The 12,036-nt window shown below is 42.1% G+C and overlaps 1 protein-coding gene across 2 annotated transcripts in view; it reads left to right on the forward strand.

Annotated features, from left to right (window-relative positions):
- Positions 1-11,822, forward strand: part of NKD1 (NKD inhibitor of WNT signaling pathway 1) — a 163,097-nt gene extending 151,275 nt beyond the window's left edge. For both annotated transcript variants that reach the window (XM_034788568.1, XM_034788567.1), the window contains 3 exons: positions 103-187; positions 6,406-6,536; positions 8,296-11,822. In XM_034788568.1, the coding sequence (XP_034644459.1) occupies positions 103-187; positions 6,406-6,536; positions 8,296-8,870 (791 nt within the window). In that variant the 3' untranslated portion in view covers positions 8,871-11,822. The remainder of the gene's footprint in view (positions 1-102; positions 188-6,405; positions 6,537-8,295) is intronic.
- The last annotated feature ends 214 nt before the right edge of the window (positions 11,823-12,036 follow it).

Raw genomic sequence — 12,036 nt, forward strand, 5'->3', positions numbered from 1 at the left:
GTGCAAACAGCAAGTCAATAATGAATATCTATGCCCTGCTGCACATTTGCCAGACAGAATAATATCAATAATATGAAATAACTTTCCTTTTTGGGGGTGCAGATTTGCAGAGCTCTAGGCACAGAGCTGAGAGCAAAGCCAGTGAAGAACTGAGAAGCTCTGAAAAGAAGCAGCGGGCTTCTCTCAGGTAAGTGGAATGAACTTGTCATCTACTCAAAGGAAGGAATTGCTGAGCTGGCAATGGGCCAACCTCAAAAGGCTCAGCTGCTGATATTTTAGTCAGAGGAATCATGGGAATTTTCACCTTGAAACAAACAGCAAATTCCATGGGATTACTACTGAAATAGGCTTTCCTGTGGCACCCCTGGCTGCTAATGCCAGAGTCCATATCCAGGAAAGCCTAGGAAGCTAGCTTTAGTGAAAGATGTTATTTATGTCTCTAGTTTCTAGCCATACAAGCTTTGCTTTACCATCTCCTACCTCTGAGAACCCATTAGAAGGTTTGGGTGAACATTTCACTTAAAAAAGCACCAATTGAGCATCTCAATGAAAGATGTCTTTGCTTGTGTTTGGGCAAAACCATACATTAGCTCCCCCTCCCCCCTTTGCAGTTTCCACCCCTCTCCTACCACAGTCTGTTTTTCTTTTGCCTTTGTGCTATCCAGCTATTCCACGGAAACCTTGGGCAGGGACCCTGTTCTCTTGCATGTCTTCTGTTAGCACCATGCAGTCCAGTGGTGCTTTATACAAAATGAGAAAGAACCTTAAATAGAGAAATTAACATTGAATATTGATTGCTTTGGAGCCTTATCTCCCTTCAGGTTTACTTAGGGCTCATTAAGAAACATGATTCCATTAGACCAAGGAAAGATAGGTGATGATATTTTAAAACCCCACCACCAATCCTAGGTGCTCTTTTAATGGATCATGGTCACTAGGGTTGTCAGCAGGGATTGATCCCTTGGGTACATTAGCACCCAGGCCCAGAGCCTCGAAGGTATTTACGTGTCTAACTCCCATTGCTTTCTGTAGGAGATAAGTGCCTAAATACCTTGGGGCTCTGGGCTCAAAAGCTCACGCCCCTACTACTTGAGCTAACGGAGTAAGTTTATTAGCTGCAGCTAAGTAGCAAGCTCTTACGCACCATGTGGGCCAGCCACTGGACCGATACATTCATTTCTGTTCCTATATATATATAAAAGTGCCTTTTCCAGGAACTGGCCTCATAAGCAGATTCTAAAAACACAGCCTGGTTTCAAAGAACAACAAGAAAACCGAACCACCATAACAGTAAAAGATCAACCAGCTGTCTGAGGTGAGGAAAAACTCCCATGCACTTAACCATCATGTCACATGTTCAGGTGTTTGAGCACTAAGGATGGCTGACCTCATTAGTTCACACAGAGGTACTGAAGATAAATATAGTTTTTCCTTCCCTTTCCATTCTGCCCAGAAGGACCCATGCCTCCCTTCAGCTTCTTCAGCTGAGTGGGCTTGGGTCTTAGTTTAATTTCCACCTTTCAACTCCACCAGAAGAAGGCTTTTCTCCAGTGGGCAGATGGCTTCCAACCTATCTCTACTCTGCTTCCAGTCCTACCTCTTCATTAACAAACACTACCAGTTCTAGTCCTTGCTAACACCTTGTACCACATCCTGGCCTGAGCTCCGAACCCGGCCTGCCCCTCTTCTGCTACCCTCCAGTCTAAAAAAAGCAGATGGGAACTGGCAGTAGAGAAGGGGAAAGCCTCCCAGTAGAAGGAAGGGAGGAGAGGGGTTCTTAGCAGAGGGGCAGGCAGAGTTATTCCCTCTAAGAGACTCCCAACCCATCCTGCCTCCCAGCAGCCAGAAATAATTCCTCCTCCTCCTTGCCACACAGTCCCCTTGTGAACCCCTAGCCCTTTAGGAAATTAGCCAGTCACTGGTTAACATTCACCCACAGATTAGCAAGATTCCCAAGGGTTGATGCTTTCATTGTAAATCTTCAAGGAAAATTAGCGCGGGGGCGGGGGGATTTGTTTTTTGTTTTTAAGTCTCAAGATGCCCTTCACCACTTGAAAAAAAAATCTGTCTATTGTTTTTTTGTGGATTCCTGCCTGTGTGACTCAGGGTGCATCCATTTCCAATGAAGTACAGACACAGTAGTTTCTTTTATGCACAGCTGCAGGTACGGTTGCAGCCTTCTAGAGATAAGATAAAACAGACCTATTTGAAGTCTCTCCCTGAAGGAATGGAATGCACAATATTAGTTTGGATGCCAGTCTAGAATAGGCCTTGTTCCTCTGAAAATGTCTAGTCATGTCATTGGCAAGGTTAGCAAAGAGAAGCACGTATTTGCCCCATTTCACATTTTCCACCTGCCTTATAGACAAATGCTGCACTGAACATCAGAATATGTGATAGTCAGTTGAGACAGATCTGTCAAGGGCAGATTTCAAAGTGTATCTTACTTATTTTATTTATACAGTGAACAAAAATGCTCCCCTTGCAATTCAGTGTAGAAGTGTTATTTCCATTGTTCAAATGGGTAATTAAACAAAAAACTTATCATCCTGTAATTTTCATATCTCCTAATATAGATCCACTGCTTTGGACAAATCCTCTCTATGGTCACTGTATATGTTTGGGTTAGTATGAAGTTGTCTTAACATTCAAGCTAGGGCAAAAGGGAACGTTATTTGGGGCTGACATGTCATCGACACAATAGTAGTGATTGTTTCTTTGGCTGCAATTAAAAATAAAAGTTCTAGTTCTGTGCTTCTTTGACTTCAGGATTATTTTTCTCAGGGGGATGTACTTCGTTCAACAAATATGCCAGCAGGGGGAGTGTTCAGGTTCATTGGGATGGGGGTGGGGTGGGGGGCAAAAAGCAACTGGGATTCCCTTCTGAGTATTTCTGTCGAATACTCAGAAATACTCCAGAGCAGTGGATCCAGATTCAAAGATCAAAATTACAGGCAAGAAAACAAATTCTGCCTTTTTACCTGGGACTCCATACCAATTGTTTTTAGCACAAAGGCTCTCTCTGGGCACTTGGTTGATTACTTGAGCAGGCAGTTCAGGGTGGAATTTTCCCACCCCCCCTTGCAAATACAAGTCCACATTATTTGCTTAGTAATTTGAATGTATTTGCATGAAGAGACATCTTAGCTGACTTAAGATGTAGAGCCCATAACCTGTTCAAAAGCTGTTTCTTCATCTGAATTGAACAAGGTGCTGCTTCTGAATAGGACAGGGCTGTATTCTGAATGTCAGCTACTCCCATTTGAAACCAGCAGTCATACTTGCACCAAATGTGTTTTCTGTGGGGCAGATTCTTGGCTCTGCTCCCTTTTTACCCCTCTGCCACAGGATGCAGATGGTCCCTTGGGTACCATTGCTAGCAGGCTCATGTTAGAGCCTTCCTAGGCAATTCTAACCGGTAACCAGGGCTAAGCCGAGCATCAGGCAGCCAACACTGAATTCCTGAGAATCCCCTTCCTTCGCTACACCCCGCCAAATGTGGACACAGCAAAGAATCTGGCCCTTGTGTCTGTTGCAGGAATAAGCCCCAAGTTTCTGTGCACCTTGGCCAAATGGCTAAGCATGTGAAAGTCTTCCTCACGTTCATCAGTGGCAGGGGGATGAATGTGTGGGGGCTCGCCTTTGGAGTTGCAATGAAATAATGTGTGAGAGGCATATGTTTTCATGATTTCAGTCTCCTGGGAATTACAGGCAAGATTCTATTAATATTCAAGATGAAGCTGATAGGGATGTCCCTGCCTGTCAGGTGGGAAAAGTATTCTGGGGGTGGGATTTCATATGTTGGAAGCTATGGGCTAGAGCTTCTACCTGTAGTGCTAATGCAAGTATTCAGATCAAGTATCCAGATTTATGATTGGTTTACCCAGCATCTCTCTCATAATAATAATAGCACTGACCGCGAGAACACCATTAGCAGGCAACTTCATGTTTTGGTTGTGTTAATGCCATCCCATTTCTGTTGCTGTTTATTCTTGCTTTTGGGCAACAGGGAAAATACTTACGTAAAACAAGCCTTTGAAATATCTTTCCCCTCTCCCACAGTTTCACAGTCTCCATTGGTACCTATTGGCTTTTTCTCTTCGTCCTCTTCACCCAGACCTGTTTAAGCAATTTAGCCCTGACTTGTTTAAATGTCATGTTCTCTCAGACCGCAGCTTTCAGGAAATGTCCTTTGCAGTTTCCTGACCTACACATTTGTGCTGCTGTATCCCCCGTTCTGTTATATAATATCAGGACTGCTCGTCGTAATAGTGCTTCAGAGTTTCAGAAAAGGGTTTCACATACTGTTCAAAGACATTAGCAAATGTCTCTTTCTCAGACACACACCTTCTTACATCCTGCAGAAGATTAAAATCAAGTGTTTGATGCCTGAATGCTTCCATGTATGTGCAAAGGAGCAGGCAGGGGATGGATGCCAGAAACCCCAGTGGTCAGAAATACTTGACGTTCTCTTTGGCGGTGGAGCACATCTCTCATCAATGTGTAATTGCTTCACTGTGCATATTTGCATTGTTGAATGTCATTTTACATGTAAGAAAGCTGTTAGAATTCAGGGCTGTGATGGTACTAGCATAATTTTTCTCCATTGTCTCAGTGAGGGATGGAATTCATTACAGTACCAAAAAAACTGGTTCCCAGGTAGTTCCATTTTGGACAGTTTTATACAATGCTGCTGAATTGTGCTGGACCAGAAATAGTTATTCCTACGCTGTATGAACCATACAGTGTCTTCAATGCATGCATGCAACTTCCATTGATCTCCACGAGCTGTGGCAGATCAGCAGCAATATATGGCACTCGTATGCCAAATCGTAGCTGCTGAAGCTCTTTGATTTGTGTTCCTACAAGTTAAACTGCCATAGTTGTAGAATTCCACAAAGATCCAGATGAGGTTTGTATGGTGTATGGGCTGATTAGTTATCAAAAGCAGAAAACGCCTGGTAGTTTCCTGTTCCAGCTCTTTTTGACACGCTAGTGCAGTGGTGTAAAGGTGACTTCAGCACCATATTCCAAACCTTTAAAGTTTCACGGCTTTCCAGGCAGGCAGTGTCACATGCAAGAATATTTGCATATACACCTCTACCCTGATATAACGCTGTCCTCGGGAGCCAAAAAATCTTACCGCGTTATAGATGAAACCGCGTTATATCGAATTTGCTTTGACCCGCTGGAGCGCGCAGCCCCCTCCCGCCCCCCACCTGGAGTGCTGCTTTACCGCGTTATAGCCGAATTCGTGTTCTATCGGGGTAAAGGTGTATTAAAGCAATGTAAACTTAACCCTCCAAATGAATCTGACACCCTGTGATAGATTGGGGATTTTTATCGAGGTGGCTCTCTAGGAGATCCCTACTGAGACACCAACCTCACACAGGGCGCAATCCTGCAGACTGCAAGGTGCTGAAAGATAAAGCTTAACTGCTGTGCTGAACTGGGGCCTGAGCACTCAACACCATGCAGGACTGAGTCCTTATTTTGGAACCAGCCTGAAATCCTGGCCTCCCACTGATAGAAGTAGGGTTTCACGGAGGTGTAAAGGAAAGCAAAATCCATCCCACGGTCTCAGAGATGGAAGTGCCGCCCTGAATGATAATCCGTGATTTAATGAAAAAAGTGTTTTCCTCGTCCCATTTGTTGCAATAGAGAAATTGTTCACATCTGGACATGGTAAATGAAACTGTTCAGCATTGTTGGATACAGTATTGTAAACCCCTGCTTGATTTTTTTTCCCCTCATAAACAAATGGTATTTCAGATATTCATTCTCAGGAAATAGTTCTGCTATAAATAAAGTTGCAAAGCTGAGCAGGAAAAGGAGTCGGGATTATGAAGCCAGAGGTTGATCTGACTTTATTAAACGTATTTTGGCAAAAAGCAATGCATTATCTCAGATTTTTTCCACTGACACCTTCTCCCCCAGTTTCTCTCTAGTAAATACACCTGCGTACTTCCCTGAAGCAGAACCACATGAACATTTAGACCATTTATCTAGCACCAGACTCATTGCAATGCCTCCCTGCAGAGCTGGGAGCAGCCATGTCAAACAGCAACCTTTCCTTGGCATGCCCAGATTAGCGAATGTATTGAATGGTTTGGCCCAACTACAGACTCTACGCAGTATGTAATAAACCCTCATGGTGTTTTTATCTGCTTTTGCGTGAAGCAGATTTGAAAGTATCCTTTTTTGCAACATCATGGACTCAATGTATAGGAGGGAAAGGAGAGTCGATGCAGGGCTGTATAGTTAGCCCATGGGAAATCCAGAACGTCAAACATTCGTTGCAAGTAACTCCTATCATTTCAAAGTGTCCATGAACTTTTGGATTCGAGGTGGCAGTAACAATTTGAAGAAGTTTTGCTGAATTTTCATTTTGCTTCCTGCTCACAGATATCACCCCAGTGACAACACTCCTGAGCAAAGCGGGTGCTATCGCCATTGCGTGGATGAGAACATTGAAAGGAGAAACCACTATTTGGATCTTGCAGGAATAGAAAACTATACATCAAAATTTGGGCCAGGTAATATAGGAATTGATTTTTCAGACTTTTGTCCCAGTTCTGTCTTCAGCTACATGGGGTGAATTGGGCCCACTGAATTTAGAAATGAGCATGTTGTGTGATTGATCCATAGCTATTTACTGGAGATGGGCTTGGAGAGCAGTGTTCAGATCCAGTTTATTAGGACTGGGGCAAAATCAGGGCTAGGCTTCGATGATGCAGGCCACATCTGAACTGGAACCAGAAAATAGTTGCTTTCAGATTTTGGCGTCCAATCCAGAACCCAAACCCCCAGATTCAAAGGGGTTTGGACTGCAGTTTTGCCCTGCCTCTGTATTTTACTGTATCAGATGACATCATTTTGATATAATCTAGACTGTTGTCCAAGAAGGAGAGTTTGTCAAAATAGAGTAAGTGTCAGGGCTGGGGCCTGGGTAGCGTGTCCTAAGGGATGGCATTGGGTGCAAGCCAAGAGTTCAGGGCCAAGGAGCCAATTACCAAGAATCAGGCCAAGTTGGAACACCAGGAGATCAGAATCAAGAGACAAATCAGAGGACAGGGATCAAGAATCTAGGGAGGCCACTCGTCCAGTTTTGAACTGGGCAGTCTTCTTTTGGGGTGTCCCCTGTCTGGTTTTGTCCAGTATTGGTCAAGGGATGCCATTTTTAAGAGCATGCCTCTCTGCCCCCTACAATGTGACCTTGAATACACCATGTGTGCGAAGTCATGCCAATGGGGGCAGAGTGGCATGCACTTAGAGATGATGCCCCCCCATGTGGCATGACCTCACATGCTAGGTCACCCGGCAGAGGTGGGGTCACACAAGCGGAGGCAGGCCCATGCCATTCCCAGAAGTACTGGAGTGTTTGGAATTCTGGGAACATGTGAGTGACCACCCTACATGAGTCAGGACACAAGGAGGTCAGGATCAGAAGGCCAGAACAGGTAAAGACCAGAGCAGCAGTCCATGGCAGCGTGAAGCCCAGTTGTACAGCCATCGTCCTGTTCTCTCCTCTGGGCTTCAGCCCTTATTTAAGCCAATCAGGAACCATGGCAGTCACCCAATCAGAGCATAGAGATGGGGCTTGTGCTTAGTTCAGGTTCCTGGATCTGTGGTCCCAGCTGCTGTCTGTGAGATTGCCAGGTGGAGGATTGGAGTCTTAACACCCACAGGGCCTGACAGTAAGGCCTTCTTTAAAAAAAAAAAAATTCATTTGATAGTATTTAATAATAGGACTGTGACATGGTCCTCTGGCTCCTGCCTCCGCTTTGGTTCACAAATTGCTTAGAGACCCTTGTGCTTGTCAAACATCTTGTGTAGTTTATTTACACCACCTTCACACTATATACAGCTCTGCTCCAAGTGTCCTAGGGAGTCCGCAGCTCCTGTAACAAGCAGCAAAGGGTAATCTCTCTCTCCTCCCCCGTTGCCTGCTTTTCCTCCTTCTACTTCCTTCCTGTGCCTATTTGTAGCCTCTGCCTAATGGCTTAATTAGCTTGCCAGTTCTGATCCCCCCCACAAATTAGGCACAGCTCTGTTTAACCAGCTCCATTCTGCATTGTTTGATTAGAGCTGCCGTGACAAGAGTGCTGGCTCAACCGTTCTTGCCTAGCACTCTGTCACAAGGACTTTTAAAACTTTTTCTAAACAGCTACGGGCATAATTATGTTCACTTCCCAAGGAAAATTCTACTCTGCCAATAAACTTAACCCTGCCAAGTGCATGCTGCTAATTAAAATTTGAAATATTAGATAACTAACTCTGTTTGTTCCTTTCTAGGATCTCCTCCAGCAGCTCAGAAATATGACCCACCAAATAGAGTTGTGAATCAGACTAGATCCCGCTCTCATGAACCTGAAATCTTCCATGCCCACCACAGGAAATCTCAAGTGGTGGACCCCAGCCACATCAATTTGGCTGATGCCTCATACGCCAAGATTGCAGAAATACAACAAAGGCTGCGCAATCAGGACTCAAACAAGCACTTTGTTAGGTCTCCCAAGGTCCAGAGCAAAAATGTAGCCTCTGTTCACCCTGGAAGGGCAGTAAGGAATAAACCTCTTCAAGGTGCATCCATGCCGATGGCTTCCCCAACTGCACGGGTGGGCCAGAATCTTCCTTACCTCCCCATGCAGTCCCAGCAGGCTCACAAGAAACATAAGCAGAGGGCAAAGGAGAATCATCAAATGTGCAAAACCTTCCATTCTCCGGGGACAGTTGTGGAAAAAGAGCAGGTGAGAGACCTGCCCGCAGTCATTTTGTATGAAGGCCAAGTTGGACAAATGATCCAGAGACATGAACACCATCACCACCATGAGCATCACCACCACTATCATCACTTCTACCAGACATAAAACCAATCCCACCAATATCCTCCAGGAATCCCCCCATATGAAGGAAACGCCTTCCTGTGACTTCAGACTAAGGCATTATTATGATTAATATTATTGTTACTCCATTAATATTCTGCTAGCGTATATTTTAGAAATTATATGAAACCATTGAAACTGACACTATTTATATGTTGTGAAACTGCATAGCTTACTTAACAACTTGTTGATATTGGTTTTTAAGTGGCTTGTAAAACAACAAACAGCCATAGCTTTCAGAGCTGTGATTTAATGCAGGTCATCAGCGCACTTCCTTTACAAGTACTTCCTTCATTGTATTAGAAAAAGATACTTCAAACAACACTGCAGACATCTAGCTTACCAGTCTGCCATATGTCGGCTTATTGCACACAAGCCTTTTATCAGGGGAGCAATGTTCGAAGGTTTGGACTCCAGAAATACTCAGAATAACAGAAAATACAAACAGCTGCTACCTCTAGTATTATTCAAATTTTCTTTTCTTTTTATTGATTGTAATGTGCTACAAGGGGATTTTAATATACTGCATTCATGTAGCCTGTTTGTGTTTGTACTTTCACATCTTTTCAAGCTATCTTAATAATTACAAGGAAATATTAGCTATATTTGTCAACAGAGCTACATTTTACAACTGATACTTTCTTTTTCCCTTCAAGGTTCTTTACTGACTCAAGTCCAGTCTGTTAGATATTGAGTCATAGTTAAATATACTTCCTTTTTTCTTTTATTTACTCTCCATTCTGCATTGGGAAACCATCTGAGAAGAAAGAAAAGAGGTGGATGTTAACCATCACTAAACCTTAATGCTTGGGCCATAACTAACATTCATTGTTTTGTTTTGTTTTGAATCCACAATTCTTTGTTTTGAGAAAGAATTGGAGGAAAATATACTTTCTCACTTTAAATGTTGGCAAATATATATAAAAATATAAATAGATAAATATATATATATACACACACACTCTCAGGTACATTTTCTTGTGTTTTAGAAATCTGTGGTTTGAATATTAACATTATTTTTTTTCTTACAACAGTGACTTTTTAGGTATGTTATAAAACACATACCCCATGGCATTTTCTGGGGTGCCTGCGATTTGTGTTTCCCCAGCACCTACAGCTTTGCTCTGCTCCTTTTTTAAAGACAATTCAACATGTAAAGAACGCTGCTCACAGTCATTCTGGACTCTACCACTCTTTTCATATCAAAGGGCTTCCATTCCACAAAGTCAAATGAGGCAAGACCTATGAGACCAGTATTGGCTGCTGAGAAATGTAAAGGTCAAATGCAAATGGGAAAAAGTGTGACAAAAAAGTCAGTACATCTGAGTTTTGCTTTCTGTGAGGCTCAGATTTGTAGTACATTTGTACAGTGCAGGCAAAAGTGAGTAAATAGCAACTGCTCTATTGCTTTGGGAACTAAAAAGTAGAGTTCTGATCACATAAAAATGTAACTGTTCTATCAAACGTATTTGCTTTTGGTTTTAGTTTCTTTTAATTATTTGTGTGTTTTGTCTACAATGTATAGTGGGAAATGTTACTATCCCACATTTCTAAGGGCCCTTTATGAATAGGGCCTGTTTTGTTGCAAACTACAGTCTTGATCAGTTCAAGATGGGAGATTTCCCTGCTGCTGAGCGTTAACTGTTAGAAGGATAGTGTCCTAGGGAAGGACACAGAGACATCAACATTTAAAGAAAACAATGTTGAAAGCCTTGCCTTCTTGTGGAATTGTGGGTAATTAGTTCCATCTCATGTCTCCCAAAATCAGCAGTTGTTTAGACTTATTGTCCCTTTGAAAAATCTGGTTTATTTTTAATTTCTTTTTTAGACGTCGACATTGTGTTCTGTTAAATCTAGCAAAATGTTTTAAAGTGTGTTTGATCTGTGTGACAACTATACTGTTCTGTTTATTTTAAAATTCCTAAGTCCAAAAATATTTATATGCAGAATGTTCTGTATTGAAAATATGAAAAGGCCACAAATTTGGTTAGTTACCACTGAGTTGTTCTAGTCTAAGCCTATTTTGCTGCTTGTGTATCATTCTTTTTCAATGTATATAGAATTATGGACTGCAAAAAAAAAGGCATTTACATGTCTAGTAGAAGGAATAAGCTTATTTATATTATAGTGTTAATGAAGTCTGATGTATTCAAGTGACTTATGTTATATCGCATGCAAACACACAAATGTACATTCCATCTGAAAAGGGATGCCATGCTATCTGTTCCTGAGATGTAAGAGATGCTGTTCTCTTTTCAGCAGAGTATTTGCCACCGTTCTGCAATGTTAACAAAAGGAAATGGTTGATTCTTTAAAAAATACACAGATCATTGCTGGCCAAAATATTTGAAATCTAGAATATATTTAGTATGTTTTGTCTGGGGGGCAGGGGCTTGGGAGAGGGAGGAATGTAGAATGGGCAAGAATTGCTCTAAAACCCAAAGATATTCTGCCAGAAAAGATAACAGCAGTAGTAGTAACAAACTCCCATCTAATCTAAACACGTCCGAAGTTAATACCAATGAAAGTGGACTCTTAAAACAGCGAATCACAATTGACCATCAGCCACAACTTTTAACTTGATTTATTTTTTGATATCCAAAAGACAAATTCTACCTTGCTTATATTCTGTGAAGTACAAATGAATTTTAATAACATGGCATCCCCACACTAAAAAATTTGCACCAGCCACGTACGAATATACAGTAGCTAAATACTGTGTTGCATTTGTGTTACGTGCATTAAGTGTGAATAACTGCTCATGTAGCACAGGTTTTTTTCACAGAACCCTAAGTTTCTGTATCTTTTAAAAATGTTTGCTTTTCAGTATTTTGTATAGTAAATATAGATGGTTTTGACTAAATGCTTTATTTATTTAATAGCAAAAACTGTGCCAAGAGAAACTCCTGTTAATTAAAGTTTTACTAGTTCAGAAAACAACTTCCTGGGGGTCTTTTTTTGTGGATTTCAGTGGCACATTGTGATTGCTGCCAGTGCCTACAGATCAGGGAATCGCACTGATAGAAGGGCCCCCATTACCGCTAATGGGAACAGGGTTGGGCCATAGAGGATGAAGTGTGCATGCTTAGGTTTATATTTAAAATATTTAGCCTCAAAGTTCAAATTTCCTATCTCCTACATATTTCAGGCA

The sequence above is a fragment of the Trachemys scripta genome, chromosome 13, assembly GCF_013100865.1.
Source record: "Trachemys scripta elegans isolate TJP31775 chromosome 13, CAS_Tse_1.0, whole genome shotgun sequence".
Taxonomy (NCBI): domain Eukaryota; kingdom Metazoa; phylum Chordata; order Testudines; family Emydidae; genus Trachemys; species Trachemys scripta.